Genomic DNA, 25,749 nt, shown 5'->3' with positions numbered 1-25,749 from the left:
ACTTTGTGCATGTGGGATCGGGCTCCTGTAGTGTCCACGTCATAAATCACGTCATCTCCAAAGCAGGCTGTACGATGGCAGCAGTAGGCAGCTCGGAGAATGTAAACTGGTATCTGGAGTTTAGCTGAGCCCCTTGAGTCTGAATATTTGGCCAGAAATCTCCCAGAGAGCACGCTCATTGGAAATTCCTGCTTCCAGCTGTGTCAGGAATAATAGAAGCTCTTCCTGCTAAATGTGCTTTTTTGTTGCATCTGGAACCAGCCACAACCTGGGTTTGTGAGGGAGCAAAAATATGAGAAGTAATGAAAGGAAAAAAAAACCAGTGTACTTTCTGGATCTCGTAAATGTTTGGTTTCATGTCAGACCCAACACAAAGGATCAAGATAATTCTTAATTTTTCTTTATTTGTCTTTAATTGCCAAATTTTACCTCAACCTTGGAAGCAGGAGAATAGACACTTTTACCCTTGTATAGAATCTGTGCCTGGAAACTTTTCAAGCAACTGTTGTGCCCAATCCTGCCAGCTGGTGCACAGCATTTAGGTGGCATAAAGCAAGCATGGAAGTGTTTGCTGTCTTTGCACCAGGGAAGGGCTCTGTGTGTCACTGGCATCAGATATGGTGAGGACACAACTTTGGTGGCCTTGAAACCATCTCAGGGCTTTCACTCTTGTCTGCTCTCTCTGACTCCAGTGGGACACGGGCTTTAAATCCACACCTTCCCTGCCCTTCTGCCATCAGGCAAGAGATATTTGCCACTTCTCTGCAACTACCTCCCTTTCCAAAGAGCTGGTTTAGCTTTTGAAGCATGTGCAGTGTGAAACACATGAAATACGGTTGCAGCAAATCTTCTGGAGAGACTTCTAGGAGTGAAAGGAGTGAATTTACCTTGAAGAGTAAGCCTAGTGAGCAAGCTAGGATTAAAATGTACCTCCCCACAAGCTAAGAGGCTGTCAAAACACAGCTCCTTGGCCCAGAGGCAGCCCCTGGAGAAGATGGTTGCAAAGAGGAGGCATATTTGATCATCAAAAGCAGCTCTAAAATATCAGATGGGTAACATTTGTGGGAGCTTCACTAAGACATCACCCTCACCTAGAGCCCATGAAAAAGTTCCTCCTGGTTTAAGGAGGCTTTGAGTCAGACCTTCTAACAGAGCTGAGGTTTGTTTGCTTCTAACCAAAAGTGTTTATGGCTTGGTTGTTTTGTTTTTTTTTTTAATCTTCAACAGCAACCATAAAGAGAAGTGTTTGTTGCAGTGCTGTGATAAATATTGCCCTTTCCTTCTGAGAGAAGTCCCCAGTGTCTTAAACCCCAGTGCAATATCTGTTGCTTTTCCTAGAAAAATATACAGCTTCAATACAACATTAGAGAACAATTAATGTTGTCTTAGGATAGAAAATTTTGGCATCTATTTAATCACTTACTTGATCTTTGATCTGGGACTATAATTCACATTTTAACTTCTATATAGGGAATGGTTTGTAACTGCACATTGCTTGCTTTGTTCTCTTAGTGTCCTGGGAACAGTTTTATAAGAAAAAGCAAATAAAAGCAAACTGTATGTGCTTGAAGAAGCTTCATCTGCCTGTACTGCTTCAATTAACCTGGGGTGCATGGGGGCTGGTGGCCTGAATTCAGGCCACATAAGGAACTAGTATGTATTGCTAGCAACATTCTGGACTTGAGCAAAGTCAGAAAAGTGCTCAGACTGAAACACATGGACCTGTTTCCAGGGAAAAGCTGGCCCGTACCAAGTATAGAGTGTGACTCATGAACATCTGTGGAAATTTCACACTTCCACAATCACATCATCAAACCAGCAAAATTTAGCTAGACCGTGTTCCCCCCACAAATGTCTTAAGCCTGTAAATATAACAAATTATTTAGAAAACGGAGAACCTTGTTCTGTTTAATTCAGCCCCCACAAAGGCTGTCCATCACAGCAAAGCAATCCAAAGATTTTTTCTGCAAGTAGCAGTTGTGCTTTTACTGTTATTTCACCCTTCAGGTGCATTGCAGTATTAAAATATTTTGCATACCTGTGACCTAAGTATCACCTGAGACACAGGAATTAGACTGCCAGAGTTTCCATTAAAAGTTTCAGCTGTTGGAAGATGGATTATCAACCTCACTTTTTCATAGGAAAAGCTCTAAAATTAGCTGTTAGGATAAAAGGTATTATATTGACCTCATTAAGAATTTTTGTCCAATACCATAAATACCTAAGAATAGTATACAACAACAAAATAGCAACAACAAAAAATCCTAGCCCTAAAACCATTCTTTGCATGAAGAAATTTCTGTGTTAACTCACTGCCAGCACTGCCTTGACCTCTTCTTGTCTCCTCTGAACCGCTGTGTCTATGTAGTGTAACATCCTTTCTCCCCAAACGTCTTGAAGTGCAAGGGGATTCTTACGTATTTAAAAGTGACAAAGCTCCTGGAGCTAAAACACATTTAGAATCATAAAAAATAAATAGTTGGAGTACATTCTGCGTCCAAATGTCAAGGAGACTGTCAGACTGCACAAGGCTGGTATTTCTCCATTTCTAGATCAGAGTATCACTGTGCACGAGGAGTTAGACAAGAACAGAACTGAGAGAATTGAAATGGATTATAGGTATGGCTTTTAAAAATATAAGTGAAAAGGAAATATGATGCTTCTTTTTTCTTTCCATTTGAAAAACTGAACATATTCCTAAACTGATGGAAAATATCCTTTAAATAAAACAATAATTTGTCTGCTATGCCTCCAAAAGAACAGTACAGAATGATTTCCTAAATGCATCCTTATTAGATACAAAAGCTATAAAGACAATCTGTGCTTATCTTACAATCTTTATTTAGATGAGAAGAAAATAAAATAAATGAATAATTTAGGCAATAAACAGAAGTGTTTTCCTTGCCCTGCTCATACATATATTTTTACTTACGCAATTGATATGTTTCTAAGAATGCCTGCTAATACAGTTAGATAAAGAACAGCTACTCTTGCAGCAGAGCAGTTATAATTATACTGCAGGTGTAAAGGCAACCAAGCTGGCTCTGCAGAAGGTGGGGTTTTTTGACTGGAGTGTTGGTGGAAGATGTTGCGTCAGTAGGGCACAGCCACCATGAGGCTAGAACTGCTTTCAAATCTGGGCTAATTAATATCCTTGCCCAGGGCCGTGCTGAGATTGCAAGTTGAGTCGATGTTGGCTTGAGAAGGGAGCTCAGTAGATCCTTCAGGTAGTGCTCTTGATATAGGAAAGCCATGAATTATAACCAATAAATTGAGATTTCAAGAGATGAGGTTGTGACTGAAGTAATTCTTGAGTCTTTCCCCCTCCTGACTTCAAGGGCCAGGCGATTGCTAACGGTCGAAGTATCAGAAATATCAGAAATGCCTTGGTGCCCTTAGCTGGAATCCAATCATCTGTCTGGGTAGCAGAAACATAATTGAAAATAATGGACACCAAGATATAGCCATTTAACATAGCTAATAGGAAAACTATTTTGAAATGGAAACCTCACAGGAACGCTGTTCCAGATACAAATGTTATCAAGTCTGAGTCCAAGCCCCATCTCTTTTTAAGTCTTAGAATTAGTATCTAGATATCTTATCAATGGCTCATTTCTAAAGTGAATAACTATTCATGGTTGCAAACCACAGACCAAATCATGGTTGGGTATGGGCCAGGTAGAGCGAAATGTCCGTAACTCAGCCTCTTCCCTGCACCTGCAGGCTTAGTGCTTGCTTTTCAGTTGCTCTAGCTGCATTTTGATAGTAAGTTGTTAAATATATAGTATGTGGATTTAAACATCTTTTAAAGTCATAGTTGAATTTCCTGTATTTTATAATGACTAGTTTTTCAACCAATTAAAGAAATGACCAAATAACAAGGTCATTTCCAGTTGAATCTATAAGGTATGAACTGCTCTGATTATTCACACTACCCAATTTCTGTAGCTTCTGCAAGTGTTTTTCAAACTAGCATAGAGAACACAAAATCATTAAGGCAGTCTTATAGATTGCATGGCAATTTTCATTGTTATATGGAAGATTTCTCAAATAAAATATATTAAAGCAATACTTTAAAAAGTACAGTCTTTATTAATATAATCAGTTACTCTTCCTGTATGTTTTTCAAAAATAAATTTTCCTGACACACAGCAACAAAATAATTTATATAAAATTAGATTCACAGTATGACGCAGGATTAATTTTTTTCGGTAGTGACGAGGCAACTTTCTTTAGGTGGATTGTGTTGTATTATAATGAGTAACCTGGAGTTAAGCAGATGAGGCCATACTGAAAAAATTGCCCTCACCATGTCTGTCCATTAGAGATTGATGTTTTTGTCTAATATGCTTCTCTTTTCATCCCTTTATTGATGCTGCAATTCTTATTCATGTGGAAAAAATTAATATTCCTAAAGTGTTAATAGTCAAATATTATGGCCATAAATGGAAGACATAATTTCATTTAAAGGCAGAATCAAAGGTCTTCTCTTGTGGGAAACAGCTCAAATTCCATACATCAAAGCTACTGCAAACAATAGGCTTGATGACTCCAAGAATATCATCCTGGTGCAGAGTGGAACAGACAAACATCTAAAGGTCAATGGTCTTTTATGGAGAATCCTGCTGTTCTGTTCCCAGTTTGGGATGGTCACTGGAAAAAGAGGGGCCAACTGTGAAAGGAATGCTTTTCATTAATTTTCAGTCAAGTCTTGGAGCAAAATACTTGACTTTTCTTACCAAGTTGAAAAAAAATCAATCTTTATGTGATTTGGTAAGTTATTCAAGTGACACCTTGAAGTCCACTTCACTTCCAGAGAAAGCAAGTTAGGTGTTCTTCTGTTAATTTACATAAATAACAGTAAAAAATAAATTCCTAGATACTATTGAATGGATGGTAAAGATCCTAAGGATTTCACTGGAAATATCATAAGGCTTGAGCACATTGAGAAAGGACAGCATATTGTCAATAACGTATTGCACAGTCTTCATCAAAGGTATCTATACTGCGTATTGTAGATAGTTCCTGCCTGCTCTTAGCACCTAATCTTGCTTTCATTGAAAACTCCCGTTAAATTGAGCATTTCATAATATTGGCCTGTTTATCTGATGCATTCACAGATGATACAAATAATTCATCCCTGAAATAGAAAGAGCAGTCAGGCATGTTTAACCGAGGTCCATGTGAACATTTTTGAGTCTGTTATTAGGCGTCAGTTTCTCTAGAAACAGAGATAATACACAAAAATATATGCAGGCGATATTTTCTTCCTGTAAATACCCATTCTCCAGTTTAAGAAACCCTCACTGAAATCCACAGGCAAACCAAGAATATTGCGGTTTTATAGTAAATTAGTAAAATTTCTGTCTGAATAAACTCAAACCCACTTCTTGTACATACGCTGGCAAGCATATGTCACGCCAGGTAATTTCAGCCAGGTCTGCCAAGCAGCTGCCAAGCTCAAAAATAGTGCCTTTCCGACAGGTTTCATGAAAACAGGTCTCTCTAAAGAAGAGTGTGTCCTGCACTGCCCCCAGGGCAGCTCCATAAGCCCTTGTTCCTCTTCGGTAGCGGGGAATGGGCTGTGAGACACAATCTGAACAAGACCGAGCTTCAGTGGATGCATTGCTCATGGATCTGGCTGTTCACTTTGTGGGAGATTTTCTACTTTTTTTTGTTAATACCTAACAGTAGATTGCCCCTTAGCCTTGTTAGGTGCAGTAAAAACATTGAATTAAATGATATTTTATCAACTGTGTAAAAGCAGCTTGCTTTTATTTCCAGCTCAAACCAGGCACAGGTGCTTCAGGGTGGCTTTTGAGTGCCTGGGAATGGTGAGACTGTCCGGAGAGAAAACTATACCAAAGTGCAAAAAAATTTGCAGGATTGCACCACGAGAGTGATTTCCAAACCTGTCTTGAGGATTTAACTTGTTAAAGAAGGCTGGAAATTCCCAGCTGTGTAATTTACTCCCAGTAGAGATCTGTCAGTGCCCGAGACTTCTGGTCGGAGTACAATGAAAGATGAAACACTCTATAGGGAAATGTGATTAAAACAATCAGCCAATGAAACAAGAGTCCTCTGAGCTACTCCTTCCTCTGGCTTTCCTTTTTCATCCTGTCTCTTCTCTGGTTTGGATAATTAGATTGAAAGCTCTTCAAAATGAGGAACTGTCTACATTTTGTCTCTTGTGTAAGACTAAGATCACTGTTGGTACTTTAGAAAATGCATTAATATTTAGCATTTGGCTTTACTATTAATATTTAACATTATCTCTGATGGAGATATCAGTTTTGGCCCTGGACTTCTGTGAGAACTTTCTGAAGGATGAACAAAGAAATACTAGCGTGAATTATCAGCATGTAACATTTTTCCTGAGGGATTTTAGGTGGTAATGAGCTGAGGAGGAGCTTAGGCAATCTCATAGGTTTTGCCAGTTTGCACAGGGTAATGCAAAACCACACGTCAAAGTTAGACACAGCCAGGATGAGATTCTCAGGCACATACCCTCATGACATTTTGGTGAGTGATTAAAAATATCTAAGTAAGAGGCATACAGGTGTAGAGCACGAGAGTGATCTCTCTGACAATTCTCCAGCAACCATGGCACAAGTGAGACGGTGACCCCAGCTGTCAGGGAACTGGTGAGGAGGGATGGTTTGGGGACTGGAGGGGTGGCCTGGGGACTGGAAATGTGGTCTGGGCTTCAGATCACGTTTCACAGCTGAGAAGCTCAACACAAACCAGCAATGTACACTCGCAGCCCAGAAAGCGAACCACATCCTGGGCTTTATCCCCAGCAGCATGGCCAGTGGGGAGAGGGAGGGGATTCTGCCCCTCTGCTCCGCTCTCACAAGACCCCTCTGCAGTGCTGCCTCCAGCTCTGGGGCCACCAACATCAGAAGGACATGGACCTGTTGGAGAAAGTCCAGAGGAGGCCACAAAGATGCTCAGAGGGCTGGAGCCCCTCTACTGTGAGGACAGACTGAGAGAGTTGGGGTTGTTCAGCCTGGAGAAGAGAAGGCTCCGCGGAGACCTTATATTCCCTTTCAGTACCTAAAGGGGCTACAGGAAAAATGGGGAGGGACTCTTGATCAGGGAATGGAGCAATAGGACGAGGGGTAATGGTTTTAAACTGAAAGAGGTGAGATTTAGATGAGGTATTAGGAAGAAATTCTTTGCTGTGAGGGTGGTGAGACCCTGGCCCAGGTTGCCCAGAGAATTTGTGCCTACCCCATCCCTGGAGGTGTTCAAGGCCAGGTTGGACGGGGCTTTGAGCAACCTGGTCTTGTGGGAGGTGTCCCTGCCTAGGGGACTTAAACTAGATGATCTTTAAGGTCCCTTCCAACCCAAACCATTCTATGATTCTATGTTTCATGACTGTTGCTCAGCTCCTGTCTCTATCACAGCCTGTTGTGCAAAGTTACAGCAAACCACCCACACTCAACTGCAGGAAAAATCTGGCCTCTATCCAAAACCAGAAATGATACAGCCATGGCAGCGGAAAACCTAGTCTAACCTAACAAGCACTTGAGCTAAATAATAGGTATGACACTGCTTTCCACCTCTACCCTATGCAGACTTTCCAATTCCAGCTGGCCCTGACTTCAGGGTCTCTAAATTGTCCTCTGTTGTACAATTTAGATGCTCCCAAAGTGTGTCTCCATGGTTTTGTTCACCTTTTGTGAAAAAGTGAGAGTGAGTCTTCCCCATCTCACCATGGCATTTTGAGGATAAATATGCTAAGCGTTGTGAGGGACTTAAATACCGTGGGGGCTGGGGTTATTTTAGAGCAGAGTATTTTTCTGATAAATACAAAGTAGACTCTTTCCAACATCTTATCTTCCAAAGCCAGAGCTTCAGGCTGTAGTTTGCTGCTTTGCTGGCTAGCTGCTAAAGTAATGGCATCTGCTTTTTTTTTTTTCTTCAAGGCTTTGGAGCTTAGAGAGATGGCCCCTTGTTTTCCAATTGCCCTCTTTGTGCTTAGTCATTGCCTCTGCGGAGCTGGGCTGTCCGGCCTCCCAGACCTCTGTAACAGATGCTATTGTGCAACGCGAGGGACTGTGATTGAACTTTCCAGAACAGATTTTAATTAGAAACATAACTTCATACAGTAGCTTGGAATGAGTACAGTGGGGGGAAAAAAATTCAAAACGAGATGAAAAAGAAAACACCAAAAAGAGAGAAAACTAAAAGGCTATTTTGCTGGCATTTGGTACTGAAAAGCACTCGTCAGGAAATACTGTGCATATCCGTGAAAAACTGGAGCAGTAATAACTATCTGAGACCCTCAAAAAGCCAGATCCTCAGCTGGTGTAAATCAGCATTGCTTCGTTGATTTTATGAGAGCTGCCATTTCTCATTGACCTCAGCGGATCTGCGCTCATTTATACCAGCTGAGGACCCCAGCCAGTTTGGTACAAGTAGAATCCAGAAACTTTGAATACTTGTTTGTTTTGTGTTGAGTAGTTGGTTTGGTTTTTGGTTTTTTTTTTTTTAATTAAATTTTAATCAATCTTTTGTTTTGTAGATTGTCCTCCACTTGGTCTAGAGACATTAAAAATTACTGACTTCCAGCTCCATGCCTCTACAGCAAAGCGGTATGGCCTTGGGGCCCACAGAGGAAGGCTTAATATTCAGGTAACATCAATTTTTTCTCCTAAGTGGGAGAATGGCTTAAGGTTGTACTGTTGTATAGAGAGAACCAATGGATGGTTATCGGTTCTGACTACTTTGTCAGCTCATGTAATTCAAATGAAGGGGAAACACTGGAATTACAGAAGTGACTAAGGCTGATGGATAACCTTTAGATTCGTAAGGCTTAGTTAGAAAAAAAAACCTCCAAACTTAGCGTGCTCAGAGGGCAAATCCAAAGAGAACTCTATGAGCGAGCAAAGGCGGAGGCAGCCCGGAACTGCTCCCTTCCCAGCTCCCTTAACACCCATCTGGGAAGGAAGCTCACACAGCAAGTTGCTTTTTTGTTGTTTGCCTGTAGTTAATGACAATGGCTAATTGAAAGTGTGGGTTTAAGGGAAACACTTGCCCCAAGGCAGCTTTTCAGAGGCAGTGATTATGCTACCAAAGAATGCTTCAATTCAGAAACAACTAGCATACAATTTGGTTTAGCTTCTTTTATTTAATATTAAAGATGTGCTTAGGTGCTTTGCAGGACCAACTTTTATTTTTCTATTTCTTGTGTTTCTGTTTTTCACTTTATTAGTGCTATTTTCTGAATTACAGTCTTCTCCGGTATAAAAATGTTACTTTTGCATAAAAAGCTCAAAGTCATAAACAGCATACCAGCACCAAATCAACAGTGAAAAAAATCTCCAAAGTTTATTTCATTTATTAGCTATCTTTCATTATTAGAGCCTCTATTAGATTTTTTTCTTTCCCCAGCTGAAGTGGTTTATTGGTTAACGAACTAAGATTGGGACTAGGAAGAATAAGCTCTAATCAGCAGTGCAATTTCACCTGTTGCCCACTGCAGTGTAATGGTGGGCAGCTGGTGGAAGGAGGGATCACTCTTGGTTAACGAGTTAAAATTGCACCACTCTGCAATTGCTCTCCTTTGCTTCAGCTTCTTCTCGAGCCTCTATGCAATCAGCTCTGTGAGCTTCTCCTTGGGGGAAAAAGCTGCCTCTTTCTTTGTTGTAGTTTGTTTAAATGAATTAATTTTGGTCCAAAAGCTTGGTAAAACACTTTTCTGTGCAGCCACATGAGCGGCAGAGCCAGCAGGAGGTGAGTAACAGGAGCCTGCAGGCAGAACAGAGAGGGGAATGGGGTCTTGGGCTCTTCCTTGCCAAGCCAGGGTGCAGGTACAGGGGGTTGGGTGCAACGTGAAGTCTCACCGGCAGCCTTCATATTTAATTCCTTTTGAGATCTGAATGAGGTGATTTCCAAGGAGAGATTATGAAGAAGAAAAAAAAAAACCACAAACCTATAGATACAGAAATCCCCTAAATCCCTTGACCATTTAGAGTTACCCCTGTGACTGGCACTGTTAAAAGTATGGGCTTGCATTTACTTTTCTTTAGATGCTGCTTCCTTTGGGAATAGCTTAAAATTAATAACACGTTGAAAAATTTTAAAGTGCTATTAATTTTAAAGCCACTTAGAATTTGCAGACCTATCACTTGGGTTTCTGTACTTAATTTTACTTTGCATTAAGACTTCTAAATTTCATTAGTGTTTAAAAGTTATATGCTTATAACCAAGAATAGGTACTACATGGGACTGATGTGTCAGATGGGTAACGAGGCTCCCGATGATTTCTGTTTGCTGCTCAAAAAGGCAGGTTGTGGCATGCTGGGGAAAGGCAAAAGTCACTGGTATTTAAGCAGCTGTGTTTTCATGCTGTTTAGTACTGTTCATGAGAAAAAACACTTGGCCCAAGTCAGAGAGACTCCGAGAGGTCGATGTGCCGCTCAGGTTTCACCAGAGCACTCTGCTAATGTAATGATGAGCACTTTTATGGGCTGCTGCCCTTGTGGCATGGTCTGGGTATCACCAGAGTGGCATCAGAGTATTCATGTGACTATTGCATTCCTCCCCAAAATGAGATAAAATCCACTCTCTGCTCAATCGCATCATCTGATGCAAAGTCAGCTGAGAAGCTTAGGGCTCACCCCAGGTAACTGGTACTACCTTGGCTCACAGGGAATTCACAGAAAAATGAAGTTTTTCAAAGGCTTCTGAGGGTTGCTTTTTTTCCTGTTTATTTTATTTGAAGAGTATAAAATTAATCAGTTGGTGAACGCTTTATTCTGAAGGACAGGTTTAGCAAGACCTTCCAGGATTTGCTTCTCTTTGGACCTTGGACTGTGTGAGACCTGATTTTGCTCCCAGTCCTGTGTGAATGTGGTGATTAAGCTGGGACCTTTCAAGAGCTGGGGAGCCCCATATATTGGAGATCTAGCCTGCAACTGCAACAGTGGCATGACCAGTAGTAATTTAACATCCTTAGGAAAACTCATAGCATAAAAAAACATTCAGTGAGGTGCTCTGCCTTCATTGATAAAAGTAATTAGTATTTGTTGCTTGCAGAATAATTAGCAGTAGTTAAAACCTGAAAAAATTAGTCAAATTACTTTTCTTCCCTTTCCTCATTTTCCTGGTTGGTGAAATCCAAAGATTAACCAAGATTAACCACTGAAGATTAACCAAGTAATGCAGTCATGGGTATGCAACTAAGCAGGATGTATGGCTTTTTGTCTTTTCAGTTCTTTGTTTCACTATTTCCTTTTGAAAAGCCCCATTCTCAAAACACAAAGGAAAGACAAAATTATTGAAGCTTTGCTTTCAGTCGGCGTGCTTAATTCTTCTCCTCTTTCCTGCTGTGGTTGCTATAAATACCTGTGATGAGTAATGTTTGGTTTTTTTTCCTCCCAAACTTCCTATGGTAAAATAATGTTTGTGATCTCCTTGCTGGGAACGGATAAGAATTTAAACTGAAGTGGTTTGATATTAGGTATATTTTTTTCTGCTGTTCTAGCTGACTTGTGACAGAAGTCTGATCTTTCTCTTCATTATAAAAGAAGGCTTTTGGAACAGTGATAATGTCAGCAAGTGTTTATCCTGTCTTGCACATGTCTAACTCAGAAGATAAACATGAAATAAAATCAGAAGTCATATAATTTGTAAAGGATTTGTAACCTTTTGATTTCCCTTAATCTTAGCTTCTGGGTACATAATAAACAGTTTATATTTTATTTGAATTACAATTTTCAACATTCACATTTATAGATAACTTATTTGGGAGTGACAGGAGAAAACAATCCTTTTTTCTATATCAAAGGGGTATTTTTTCAAAAGACACTGCATATTGAGAAATGTTTTTGTATTTGGCTGCAAGTGAAATATAAACTAGATTAGGCTTTGAGTTATTCTTGAAAATTCAGTAAAGGAAAAAAAGTGTTTCCTTAAGACCTAGCCCTTCCAGTTTTCATTAGCTCCTTCCCTCTCCTACTTATGAAGATAAAGTAAATGTTTAAAATGTACAGCTTACATTGAATCCATTACATCTAATAATTCAATATGTGATTTTTAAATTCCAGTAAACTTCTTGCTGAGAAAAGGTATCTTGATCTGTATTCTTTGATGATAGTTTTTTCTCATCTTCAGGAATGAAAACTTTCCAAATAAATTTAATAGCAATTTTAACTACTAAATATTCAATTGAGTTCATAAGGTGTTTTTTTACAGAAATGATATTTTAAAGTGACCATACGGAAAATTCAAACCTTCAAGTGCCTTAAGAAAAAAACACAAACTTGAAGCTTGAAAAGAGAATTTTCAATATAAATTTATTGGAATTGTTTTCCTTTGGGAATATTTGTAATAAGAACTTCTAACTGATTAAACACTCTTTTTCATGTACTACTCTGTGATAGTTATACATAGACAACTGCTTCTTTTTGCCTAGTGAAAATACTCTTTTAGCTTCAGAGAAGCTGATGTCGGGAAATAAGAGAGCAGGAGGAAGTAGCAGCACAGTTTTGTGGTGTTTTTTTTTTTTTCTTTTATACTCTCTTTGTCCCTATTTAAGGCCACAGTATTTTAAGCTGTCTGTTACTGTAAGCATGTCCTTTAAACTCCCCATATTTGATATACAACTTAAACACAAGCTTAGCTTTATTTAAGTCCAGTTGAAACCATCGAGACTTGAGTATGTAATTTAGGGATTTTTTTTGGCAAATAAGCTCTTCTTCCTCTCCTCACTGTAAGGTAGAGGAGATCTTTACACCCTGATGGGCATCACACCACTGGGAACTATCCTCAGTCAGAATGAGGACCAAGGATCCCAGCTGAAGAAATGAGAGAGATGGTCTGCAAAAACTGGTGGAGTTCCATTAGTGTGAAGGGGATTAGCACGATGCTGGTTCAAGGTGCTCTGCAGATCTTAACACTTCCTGGCAAGCGTTGGCTTTAAACCCTAAGGCTACTTCAAATTCCATCTTGGTTTGAAATGCGTTGAAACCTTTCCTTGAAAAAGGTTATAACTCAGGTCACTGATCAAATTTATATTCTCGTGTTTTCCCGTTGTTAAGTTCTCCTTGAAGAATTTATCTTCCATTGTGAATAGAGTTTTCCTCTGTATCTTGTACTTCAACTATTATATGAATTTCACGTTAAAATACCACCTAGAAGTCAGTGGCCTAATGTAAATTTGGTACATGCAGGAAAATAAGTAATTTTTAAGGTGCCTTGTCTCAGATTTGAGAAAACAAGAAGTTTTAGGAATTGAATCTGTGTCTATCTTTTGCAGCAGTTCTTCAGATGCCACCAGACTCACACTGGGAAAAGGGATTAATGACTGCATCCTCTTTTTGAGTTAGACCCACCCAGTGCCAGTTTGAGTAGAAAACTGTCTGTAAAAATGGAGGTAGACAGACCTGTCAATCTCTGTAACCCAGCAAGGGCTGTAATATCTGCAAATACTGCTCAGTGGGAAGCTGAGGGATAATTCAGGACATTTAACTGACAGTTGTACTCTTGGGTACTTCACTAACTGAAAATATACCACTGAACATGCAATATCTGTATACCAGAGCTGTAAAATCTGTCTTTAATATAAAATTATAAAGTTTTCCAGACTCTCCTTTTATATTTGGGAAATAATTAAGGATATCCATTCTTGCAATTACATGGACAGCAATGATAAATCAACATTAAACGCATATGAAATACCATAAAAGTACATATGGGCTCAGAGAACCGTATGGAAAAGTTTTCTGTGTTCTCCATGGCAGTAGTCAGTTTGGTGCTGAACACTGCCTGGGCTTTAGTAATAAGACAAATATCTGAAGACCTCAGATGCTATGTGTCTTTAAATGCTATTTCAGGTGTATTTAGAATACAACTTTCTCAAAATACCTTGCAGCTATTTCTTTGAAAATGTTGAGAAGGCTGTTTGTGGTGTTCTTGCCAACATAAATTGGGATATAGATTGGTACACAAGTTGGAGTACAGCTAGGCATTCCTAAATTTTTAACCTTTGATATTAATTTGTCTGAGGCTAGTATATCCCCAGTGATGAAAATTAATAATTCTGGGACTGAAAATTGGTGGGAAATGGTATTACTGTTTCCATATGGCCTACACCCATCTTTGCTGCTTCCAGGGGAAAGGCAATTGCTCCAGTACTGACCATTTACATGGGTTGGATCTGGCTTTTTAGGACTTTCAGAACTCTGAAGACAATGTGCATAATTTTCCTGGGTAAAGGCTCTATCAGGCCCCAGGCACAGACAGGTGGACTGAACTGGAGCTCTATTTATGCTCTCTCACTCTAACTTAAATTTGTATGTAGTGGTTCTTATTTTTTGAAGGGACTTTGCAGAATTTCCCTCCCTGCTTCAAGTAAGAAAATATTTTGGCTGCTCTATATGACTGTTGAGAATGGTAGTTTCGGGGGTCTTAAAGTGGAGCAAAAGGAGTAAGTGGAATGAATGGTGACTTCATGTGTTCTTTCCTTTTTCCCAAGACCTTCAGTTTCTTGGTTCTGATTTATGAGGACAGTTTTGCCTTCTTTTCAGGCAGGTGTTAACGAAAATGATTTTTATGATGGTGCTTGGTGTGCAGGAAGAAATGACCCGTATCAGTGGATTGAAGTAGATGCTCGAAGGTTAACAAAATTCACTGGAGTCATCACACAAGGAAGAAATTCTCTCTGGTCGTAAGTACATGCTTACTTTTCTCCATGAGATTCTGAGCTTTCAGACCAAGTAATTCATGTCATATTATCTTTTGGGTTTTCAAGGAAAAAATAAAGAGTGGTAATGCTGTGTGACACTAAGAAATTGAATGGAGGAACACTAAAAGGTGATGTGCTTATATATGGCATAAAATACAAATTTAAAGGTAGTAAATTTCTATAGTCATTATCTACATCTGGCAAAGGAAGCAACACCATTCCCTCAGATTATATGCCATTACATTTACCTTGTCCAATTTGCCTGTGTTAAACTTCCTAATTCTTTTCTAATATTAAATATGATAGCTTATCATCTTAAGGAATAACTAGTGGCCTCTGAGATTTCCTGAGGCATAGACAATCACCAAATAAATGATAAAATTCTGAAACAGTGTGATTTTTTTTTTTTTAAATGAACAGTTAAAAAAAAAACTTGGTTTGATATTGCTGTTCACGTCCAAAGCTGAAAACATTCATGAGTTTTCTGGTTACTGCTTGTGTTACAGAACAGGTATATGGCACTAGGAAATAAGTGTTTTGCACAGACGTGTGTATTTACTCATTTGTGACCTGCTCAGGTTGCTCTGTAATACAGCCAATGTGAATGAGGTCAGAATTGTATACGAGGAGTACAGCAATCAGCTGGCATAAACAGGAACGGGAGGTGATGGTTTATTTTTCTTCTAATCTTTGCAGTGTTTGTTCAGTCTCTTAATGCAGCAAGACTCAACAAGAAATTATGTGAGCAAATAATTCCACTTGTACTGCTAGACCTTTTAACCAAGTATGCAGGAGATGCCCTGCCTTAGCTCCCCTCTATTCAGATCTCTCACTTAAGAAAATGAATGTGCCATATAATAAATGGCAAAGCAGAAAAATACCACTGTCACTAAAAAAAAAAAGGAAAAGAGTCTTTTTTTCCTTCTGTAATGTAATTTTCTGGGGTTTTTTTATTTCTCTTAATGTTACTGTGCAAGCAGGAGCCGTTTTGGCAATAAGGTTTCTATATTTATTCCACATTGTTCTGTGTTAGGTAGATAATTACTGTCGAAAAGTCTTATTCTTTTCCATATTCATACTCTTGACATTGCTGTTCCTACCAACACCAGTGCTGCACTGCTTCGTCTTGTAATATTGCTATTTTTAGTTCAGCTCTGTTTCGAGTTTACAGCAGGACTTGATGCTCTATTTATAGTTGGTATTCACAGTCGGTTTGTGGGGTTTTTTTTGGTTTGGTCTTTTTAAATTACTGAATCTTGTTTTGCCATCTTCCCCCACGGAGAGTTGGTGGGCAGAACCCTGAGGGTCCGCAGGAAAAGTAGGGTTGGTGCTGGGAGAGCAAGTCCAGGCTCCTCCAGTCAGATTTGCAGAGAAACAGACACATTTCTGCCTTGTAGCAGGAAAGATGGTTCCAACTGGACTAGCTGTGTTGTGGGGCAGGCAAATGTCTCCTGGAAAACATGTCCTGTAAGGCTGGGCTATGCCTCATGGAAGGGCCGGAGGAGTGGGGAGAAATAGTCCCAGGACGGGGTGACCTCCTTCTCTACTTCCAGCTTGCACACAAGGGACTGCCATGGAGGTGGCTTTTCTTGGTGGGGTATGATGGAATCCATCTCACTTGGTGTCTGTTGGTACAGCCTTGGCTGTGGCACTGCCTTCCCTGGAGTCCACCTCATTTTTCTCTCTCCCTTCATCAGATAGAACAGATAAAATCCGTGTAGTTGACACTTTTGTGCTCTGCTTCTGCATTAAGTCCTCAGATTTAAAAAATACCTTGGCATTCCCTGAGGTACCAAAGGAGATGTTCATGTTTTCTGAAGAGTTTAGGCTGACGTATGCAGCCCTCATCTGGGCCAAGAGTGGTGTCCTGGACTTTCTGGAGTCTCAGCACCTGGTAACAACATACCCATTAATCATGTTGTTGCATCTGAAAAATGATGTTCTCACTATGACTTTCTGCACCAATTCCTCCAGCAGTCAAGAAAGTGAGAAGAAAGGAAAAATGAAATCCTGGTGTAGAGAAGAGCTACCTAAAGGGAAATTGAATCCAGACAACATCCTGAGCTTGGAACAGAAGTTGCCTTGGGGTGGGATTCAGAGGTGCTGGTAGAAGCTTTGGTACTTGTGGCAAACTCAAGAGACAATGACCTGACTGTAGCCATAGAGCTTGCATGCAGTGAATTACCTTTTGTGAGCCAGACCAGGAGGAACAGGCTGGTAGGACTTCTATTGGTGTGGGCAGGTTCTTATATGGTGGTTTTGCTATAATGGACACTGGAAGCAGAGAGTCATTTGCTTCCTTCTCTTCTACTTAGCTCCTGACTGTGAAGGTATCAAAAAGGACTATTTATGATGTGAAAGTTTGTACAAAAAGATGCCATGCTGTTACCTGAGGCACCTTCCCAACTTCACAAGACAGTGACAAGAATATAGTGTTTTCATAACTTAATAGAAACATATGTTGGAGAAGAAGCTTATTTCAGGTAGGAGAGCCAAAAAACACCCCTCTGATCCATGTTGTATTAGAAAAAGAAAGCCTGTCAAGCTTGAGGGCCAAGGTAAGATTTTATTTTAGCCTTGGAGACTTTCTCAGTATTAGATTTAAAAAAAAAAAAAAAATCAAGACACTGGGATATGTGCGGAGTTCACCAAAGTTAGTATGTGATAGCAACTAAGAATCAGAAAAGCAATCTAGTTTGATTTTTTTTTTTCTTTTCTCTTTGTATTGAACAAGAAACTTTTACAAAGTGGAAAAATTTACTTAACTGGAAGTCCTCTCTGAGCTTCTGCCTAGATCAGATTTGTACCTGTCCTGGTCCCTTTAGCTTCCTGCTACCGGCTTAATGAGGACATGTAAAATGACAAGGGAGGGCAGGCAAGGACACCCTGTTGAATCCTGCAGCAAATAACTTTGCCCTTCATTGCAGAGCTGCAACGTTTGAGTTATTAGCAGTCTGGCTTTTGATTCTGCTGGTATTTCTGATGCTGTAGCCAGAGCTAGTGTAGTGGTGATGGAAGCAACCCTTTACTCCTTTACAGTGCACTGGAAACTCTAGTTTAGTTTTGTTTATATCCCTCTCCACCCAGATGCAGTCTGTTCACAATAGCCTGGATTATCGTATTTTTGGAACTTTATAGGTAGTGGATGAATTGAAGGTTATACTTCACACAATGCAAAGAACACAAAAATGCATGGGATTGTCACTGTATGCTGGCAGGGAATGCTTCACCTCGGCTATTCCTCTTCCAATCTCACCTTGAAAGCTGCTGTTTCTTGTCTGTTGTCCCCTGCGGGTTGTGGCTCTGCTCACCTGGCCAGGGGTCTCCTTCTTGAGACATGAGAGCCTTGAGGAGGAAGAGACCAAGGTGCAGAAACAGCTCCTGAAAGCACAGATGACCTGACTAGAGACAGAAGGAAACCGTGCTTGGTTAGTAATAAATACTTGAATTGTTTAATCATTTCCTTGTTAAGGAAAAACACTTCTGAGTCAAATTTTGTGCTCAGACTGCCTGGCTGTGAATTCCCTGATAGTCACGTGGAATCAAATCTTTCTGCTCCTTTTTTCTTCCTGTAACAAGCGAAAACAGGCTTTGAACAAAAACTCCCAAATTTGAGGAGTCCTTTCTTTTATCTGTCAAAGCAAGCACATGGACTCAAGGCTTGTTCCTGTTCAGGCAGCTTGGGCATTCTTGGGAAACCTGAAATTCTGGCAAAGTGCTTTTTTACCATCGTGAATAGCAGACTATGCTTACATTATCCAGAAAATCTGCAGATGTTGAAATTTGCCAGGTAAAGTGGGGCCCAGCTGCAAGAACCAGGACTCTGGTTTGTTTGGTTTTTTTTTTTTAATTTTTACACCGAAAACAGCCAAAATGTAGAAGTGCCACAAGTGTGGGTTGATATGAATCAGAGCTAACACTGTGAGAGTGGGCAGAACATCAGTTCCTTTGGACAAACTGAGAACATCTGGAGGTCAGCATCTCTGGGCAGTTACCACGCTGTTTCTGTATGAATATTTACTAGTTGATAGAGAGATATTAGTGATATCTCTTTGCAGAGCTGTTTTATTTGCCTTCTCAGGCTAGAGAAAGTTGTGTGAGTGATATGACCTTTTAGAAAGGCATGTGACATCCTCCTCTGAGAGGTAGATGATGCCAAACCTGGGCTCCAAGAGGGTTTATGGCTCAATAATTGGGGGAGAAATACAGTATATAATTCTTTATATTGCTGCCAATATGTCCTTCAGTTTTATGAACGAGGTATCTTTTAAAGAACTGTTCAAGGGATACTGGAAGCATCACTGGGGGATTGTGCCATATATTTGAAGCAATGATGTGATAGTTTAAAATATACTTCTCTTGACAGAGGGAAAGAAAATATTAATCACTCTTAGCAGTTTGGCAAGAAACTAAAAAACATAGGAAACATGTTTCCCACAACCCAAACAATCTTTTGATAACTCAGCACCATCCTTTGTGTCAAGAGAAAACCCACATGTCTAGATAGACTCAGTGTGTACTGACTGTTATGTAAAGCTTCAGGCTGTTTCAAAGCAAGAAGATGTTTTGATTTTTAGAAGAGGATGCAATGTTTCAGTGAGTAAGATGTATTTGGCTTGATGCATTTTATTAAAATTAATCTTTCGACCATGGTAAGTTACACACTATCACTGCATAGTCATGAAATAATAAAATAACAACAATAAGAAAAAGCATGGATGAAATAATCTGTGCAGAATGCTCAAATTCTGAAATTTTTAGAGAATAATCAAAATAGTCTTATTTCCAAGTACCTTTTTTAATACTTTTCAGCCTCATGAAAATATTGAAGATATTTTGCTTTTATGCAAAGTAGTTGTCTTTAACGGAAAAAAAAAAATGGACGGGTAGTAATTTTCAAATTCTGATTTGGGTGGAGGTTAATTCATGTGCCTCACAAACCTGCAACAGGGCTTAAAAGATTAGGTGGATGGAGGAGACAATAAATCAGTGGCATTGGTGGCTAGAAGGAATAATTACAATGACTTGCACCTATTGCTTGCTTCTAAACTGGTCGGTTTTGTTCATTGCCATTGAAGCCATGTTTTAACTAGAAGCTTGTGTAGACACGGTGACACACTCCCTACTGTGTCACTTGTTTGAATTCTTTGTGCTACTCCGTAGGGACAGCAGGTAATAAATATCCAGCAGATTTGATTTGTGTGCCTGATCATGCTTTTGCTAAAGATATTTGTATTTGAATAGGGGAATAACTTTGTAATTTTTTATAGTACACCCTCGCTATTCTCTGTCTGCAGAGTAACCTTTCATGATCCCCCAGCATCCCTTTTGACAAACTCTCCTTCGGGAATTGTAGGTCTGTGGCAAGTTGGGTACCTTCCAGAGACAGGGGTGAGGAGAAATGTAGGTCAGTGCAGTTTACTTACTTCTAATTTTGGTGGTAGAGCATTCTGCTCTTTCTTTAGTCACATAATGAATGTATTGCCCCAAATTTAATTTATACTCACTGGCAATTCCTCAGGGGCTGAGATTTGCTTTTATGGAGAGTGTGTATGTGAGGATTGCAAGGCGATAAAGTCCCTTGCTTGCAAGAGGGTAAAAATCCTTGCTTCCTCCCCAGTTTATCAGCCATTCATGGTATTAAGAACACAGTCTTAATAATAAGGTTGGCTTCATGAAGAGAGAATCACATCAGCATCTTCAGCATTCCAATAATAAGAGTATAAAGAGCGGTGATAGTCATTCAGTGTAACTGTGCTAGCATTTGGGACACTGTGGTGGCTGCTCGTAGGAGTTGTTTCTACAGATACCTAAGAAAACAAAATTTTGCACTGTGCACGCAAAGAAGGGGCAAAATACGACAACAGTACAGTGCAGCTTTTGAAAACAAAGTAGAATAAGCTCTAAACCCTGTTCACCTCAAAGGGCCAACGTACTTGGCATTGACTTTCAAAGCAGTACCTCCTGTCCCCATGCAGGGGCTGTGAAAACACACCCTGATGAAACTTCAGCAAATTCAATGAAAATGTCTTGATGTCTTATCCAAACCATGTAATAAAATAAGCAGCTGCTCTGTACTGACATGAATTGTTATGGTGCATCACATCAGTGTAAACAGTTATTTGCCCTGACTAGGTGACAAGACTGCAGAGATTATTACAGCTTCCCCGAGGTCAGACTCTTGCAGAGTGAATTGTTCCAAGTCATATCAAGTATATTGATGGGAGTTACAAAACAACCTGAATTCAGTGTAGAAAAAGCTCCCTTTGTATATTAATCTCACTCCTTACATATTATACTAGTGTTTATGACTAGTTTTCTTAATAAGCTATATTTTCCGTTAACTCTGGCTTGGTAGAGCCATCTCACGGGCTTTCAATTGTTGCAGCACTGAGAGTCAGCCTTTGGCAGCTTCAGCCTTGAATGCTGTCCATCTAGTTTCTTAACTTCAGTTCCTATGCCATGTTAATCTTCCACCTCATTTCTTGTGCCCTGTGCAGGATTTTGGTACCACGTTCATCACTGCCAATGAACACTCACCATCCGCTCCCGGTGCTGGGGAGCTACGTTGGTGACCAGCTCAGATGATCCCACGTAGGTGGAGTTCTGGCAGAGAGCACACCCAGAAATGTATTTATACTTTCACAAGTTTGTTTGACAAAAATGTCAAAACTGATGTTCTGTTGCGGGTGTGATTTGTCACAGTGCTCTCGCTCCAGTTATGACTCTCCTGCCAAAGGCTTGGTGACTCACCCTGCAGCACTGGGAGGGAGCAGGTCACTGCCACCCCCACGAGGGATGGCCAGCAATTCCTGCCTGGTCAGCCACTGCTTTGCCCTGAGAAAGGGTGGTGGTGTGCGGGGAGAACCTGCTTTGCACGGTGAGGCTCACCAGGGATGCTCAGAAGAGGAAGGAAAGCTTTTTAACCTCTGTGGAAGGGGTTACAATGGGCAGTTTGAAACCAAATGAGCTGAAGCCTTTAGGAAAAGGATACCTCGAATGAATACAGGCATCTGTTGCAACAGATTACTCACACTTACTAATCACAGCCTCAATTTGTATATTTTTCATGTATTACAATGTGTTGCAATGAGGATGATGGTGTGTGGGGTTGCCTAGAGGACATGGGGCAGCTGCTCTTTTCCCCCTGTCCCTGCCCTGAGCAGCTTTCCCAAGGCAACATCCCTTCTGCACGCACCACGTGGAGCTTGGCCACATCCTTGTGTGTGCTTGGTAGATGCGAGACCTTCAGCAGTACTTTAAATATGCTCAGAGCTGTGCACACAAATGGCAGGATTTGCTGATTATTGCCAGAGATTCTAATTTTCCATTGCTTTGATATTCACGGGAAGGAGGCAAAAAGGCACAGTGAGGCAGTGCCTACATAGTTCAGATTTTTCTCCTCAAATATGTGACCAATATACAAAGGTGTGATAGGCACAAACAAGAAAGAAGGTTTAGAAGAAAAGGAATCACAGCTTGGGTGTATTTAGCAGCTATAGAAGATACTAAAGCGGAAAGGAAAAATTTCAAACACATGCAGATCTCTTTGCAAATAGTGGCCCCAAATGACGGGTATTAAGACCATAAAATCTTTGGGGCAGAGGATGTCTTTGACCCCACACAGGAGTCCTGGCACCTTCAGGTCTTGCTGTCTGAATGTTCAACAGCAAAAGGAAACACCCACAGCTGGCACAGGATTTTCTAGAGAGGTCAGAAATTAAAATCTTGTAAAAACATGGCTGTAAGTGGCAGCTGTTGGGTGGGAAACGCGTTTGCAACCCCAACTCTTCTTCGCTGAGAAGAGAGCTTTGAAAAATCTGTTTAATTCATTCTAAGCAAGTAAAATGCTGGCCCTGAGCTTTTCTTTGCAGGGTCTCTGAAGAGCCAGATTTTGCAGCAGTACATTCATTTAAGTCAGCTAGAAGCAATTTTAAAAATTAAACATTCAAAGATTTCAATTATTAAAAAAAATACCATTGCTTGCTAGCCAAGCTCCATCTCTTAAATCATATTTATTTTAATTAGTTTGTAAAGCTTGCTGGGCTACCTGTGGTTAGCCTGAGCGTTTTTTAACTTGGCTTGTTTTTGAAACTGCTGGGCAGTGGGTGATTTAAAATTTATCAGCATAAATATTGTTTTAGAATATTGATATTAATGGGTTTATATTTAATTGCATGAGACTACAAATTACTTTTTCAAGCAGAAAGCCATTTAATTGCCAGCATGCTGATTCTGTTGCATGATTACAGATTAATCTAAAGTTTGCCTAGCATTTTTTTGGTAAAGAGATACTGCTATTTCAAGTATTTTGGCTTGTCAATTTATATATTATTTGAAGATACACATTTGTGTGCCTGTCTGGTTCTATTTTCTATTAATTTGGAGGGTTTGTAATGGAGATAAATCGGATTATCATGACAGCAGAAGAGTAATATGGTCAGCTGGAGCCAGGTCCGTTATAGGTGGTGACAACCTGAACTCTCCCAGGGAAAGTTTGCTAGTTTCATCTCCAGCATCTCTGCCACCGTGGGCTTGAGCTTCTGCTGGCCGGTACCTGCCAACCTTCCTCATCTATCTCAAATCATGCAGGGTTTTGGTGATCTGGAAAGAAGCATCCTTAGAGAGCAGGATAAGGGTATCGTATTTAAATGCACCCTTTGCTTATTCAGCTTTCCATAATTGAGAAGCTTGGCCTTGAAACATTACATGCAGCAGATGCTGTTCAAACAAAATAAAACTGTATCCAAACAGTCAGAAGTCTCAGCTGATGCACTCGCCCGCTGGAGGCTGGACAGCCAAACGCCTGGCATCCCTCCACTGCTTCTCGTTTAGCACTTGCTGTGTGTCGTGCTGAGCTGGGATTCATCTGTGTGCCTAATATGTAAAAGAAAAGTAAGGAAATCACATTGGAAAAGGCAAAGCAGAAAGATGTTTTGTTGTTCTGGTGCTGCCGTGATGTCTTTCTCTATGCTCAGTAGCCTGATGATGTGGGTAGATAAGGAAAAGCTGATCCTCTGGATGGGAACCTGCCACGGCAGCAGATCTGCTTTTAATTCTCCATTTTGATTCAGGTTTCCCCCTCTGTCCCTTAATCCCTCAGCTTTTCTTTTTTGGGATGGAAATGGACAAGCTGGGCATTTCCACACATCAGAAGAAACTGCATTTGAAATGCAAGATGTTCAAAGAAGCCTTGTCTAAAGCTAATGCATTACAGATAAAAAACAACTAATGATAATAAAAAACACATTAAGTGAATTTGGACTGTATTTGATTTTTGCATTTACTTTCTGTGAAACAACTTGATTAATCTTGGCAATAGATACAGAGCTTTTTCAGATAGGATTCTCCTGGAGAGTTAAGGGTGGCATAAATTTTTGAAAATAATTATTAAGGGGAAGCACTTGAATCCAAATGATCCCTCTAAAATGTGTATCTCGTGATCCTTTTCTAGCATTGATGAAATTCATGAGGCGTGTAAGTAGCACTTTGTGCTAGAGCATGATGAACTGGAGGCAACCTCAAATACTTTTGAAGGTACTGTCACGCAATAACTTCTGTATTGCCTAGCTTCCTGCCAAGAACGAGCTCGGCAATTAACGCACTCTTTTCTGAATGCTGGCATAGGATTTTCCCTGAATTATGCCTCCTTGGACCTATAAAACCAACAAATACCTGTATTTTCCTCTGCGGAATATGGTAGTTAGGTCCAGGGAGATCTTACAGAGTGAATTCAGAAGAGCTTTTTTAAAACACTGGTAGGGGTGTCCTAAGTACTGTAAAGCTTTATAGCTTGCTTTCAGCTTTCTTTAGATAGCTTTATTGTTCAGTGCTGATGGGCCCTGAAAAGATTCGATGTGATGTGCTGCAGAAAATAATGCCTCCAAACCCCCAACCCAGTGCGGTGGGTCCTCCTGCCGTCAGGTAACAACACAAAGCAGATGACACCCCCCAATCCTTCTTCTAGCACGAGACTTAGACTTTGCCTTAGCTGTCATCTTCCGGTGATGGATTTCCCTGAAAGCTTTAGATTTCTGTGTCTGTGTGAATAAACTGAGCACCACGTACGTATTGAACCCTCTGATTCCAGCAAGTGCTCTGCTGACTGTAAACAGATTGGATGTTGATTCCAGCATGTGCGACACTTCCATCTGCTTCCTGGAAACATTAGACCTCCTGTGCCGCACACGTGTAGAAAATCTGCAGTGTTTGAGAAGATTTAGCATGTGAATGCTCTTCTGGTGGTCTGTCTCTTTAGAAATTCCTGGTGTTTAAAGATAATCACCTGCCTGGTCAGAAGCCCTGTGCTTTAACCTCTGCTAGTTTCCTAGATACTTAGCATACACCCATGTTTTCAGAGTATTCCCTTCCCCGCCAGGGGGAATGTGATTTTTAAGGCAGAAGATGCCATTTCTGAGGGGAATCTGAATTTACAGCAGCTGCCTTAATATTGGCAGAAGCTGTTTTTCTTATGACACTGGAAAAAAGGGGGAAGAATTTAAGCCCCCAGAGGCAGTTTTGCATTTAGTGCCAGTGGGAGCAGGATCTGGTCACCTGTGATGTTTTTATGCTGCATCTCAACAAATGCGAAGTGGATGCTTGTTCCTTATAGGCAAGCACAGTTAATCAGGTACGGTGTGTGACCTAATACGTTACACTGATTTATCTCCTCCCATGACCCTCTGTACTCCTTCTATACTGCAAATGTACAAGACTGGATGTAGTCCCATTTGTGTTTTAATTGGCCGACTGCCTCTGAAAAACATGTTACTTGTTGTCACTTAAGATGGAGTATGTGTATGACTGATTAGTATACATTTTCCTTTGGGAGAAGTTTGAACCTTTGTAAGTGTAAGGAGTGAGAAAATTAAAATATGGTAAATAAAAGTCCTAGCTTGGAAATATTAGTGTAACAGCAACATTTTCTCTTGCCTTTAAAATGAGCCAGTTCTTTTAAAAACTTTCTATGTGTGCCATGATTTTCCTACAAAATTCTCAATTATAAAGAATGTCTACTGTTGTCTTGTTTTTATGTGACAGTGATACTATTCTGT

General features: G+C 40.2%; 1 protein-coding gene across 1 annotated transcript in view; it reads left to right on the top strand.

The window, feature by feature from the left end:
• The window catches only part of CPXM2 (carboxypeptidase X, M14 family member 2), a 70,034-nt gene that overhangs the window by 14,732 nt on the left and 29,553 nt on the right, over positions 1–25,749 (top strand). Inside the window, exons 2-3 of the mRNA XM_074158888.1 lie at positions 8,531–8,640; positions 14,538–14,677. Of these exons, the coding sequence (XP_074014989.1) occupies positions 8,531–8,640; positions 14,538–14,677 (250 nt within the window). The remainder of the gene's footprint in view (positions 1–8,530; positions 8,641–14,537; positions 14,678–25,749) is intronic.

Source organism: Numenius arquata, chromosome 15 (genome assembly GCF_964106895.1).
Source record: "Numenius arquata chromosome 15, bNumArq3.hap1.1, whole genome shotgun sequence".
NCBI classification, from domain to species: Eukaryota; Metazoa; Chordata; class Aves; order Charadriiformes; family Scolopacidae; genus Numenius; species Numenius arquata.
The sequence above is the reverse complement of the archived record's forward strand: the minus strand, read 5'-3'. Positions and strand labels throughout refer to the sequence as shown.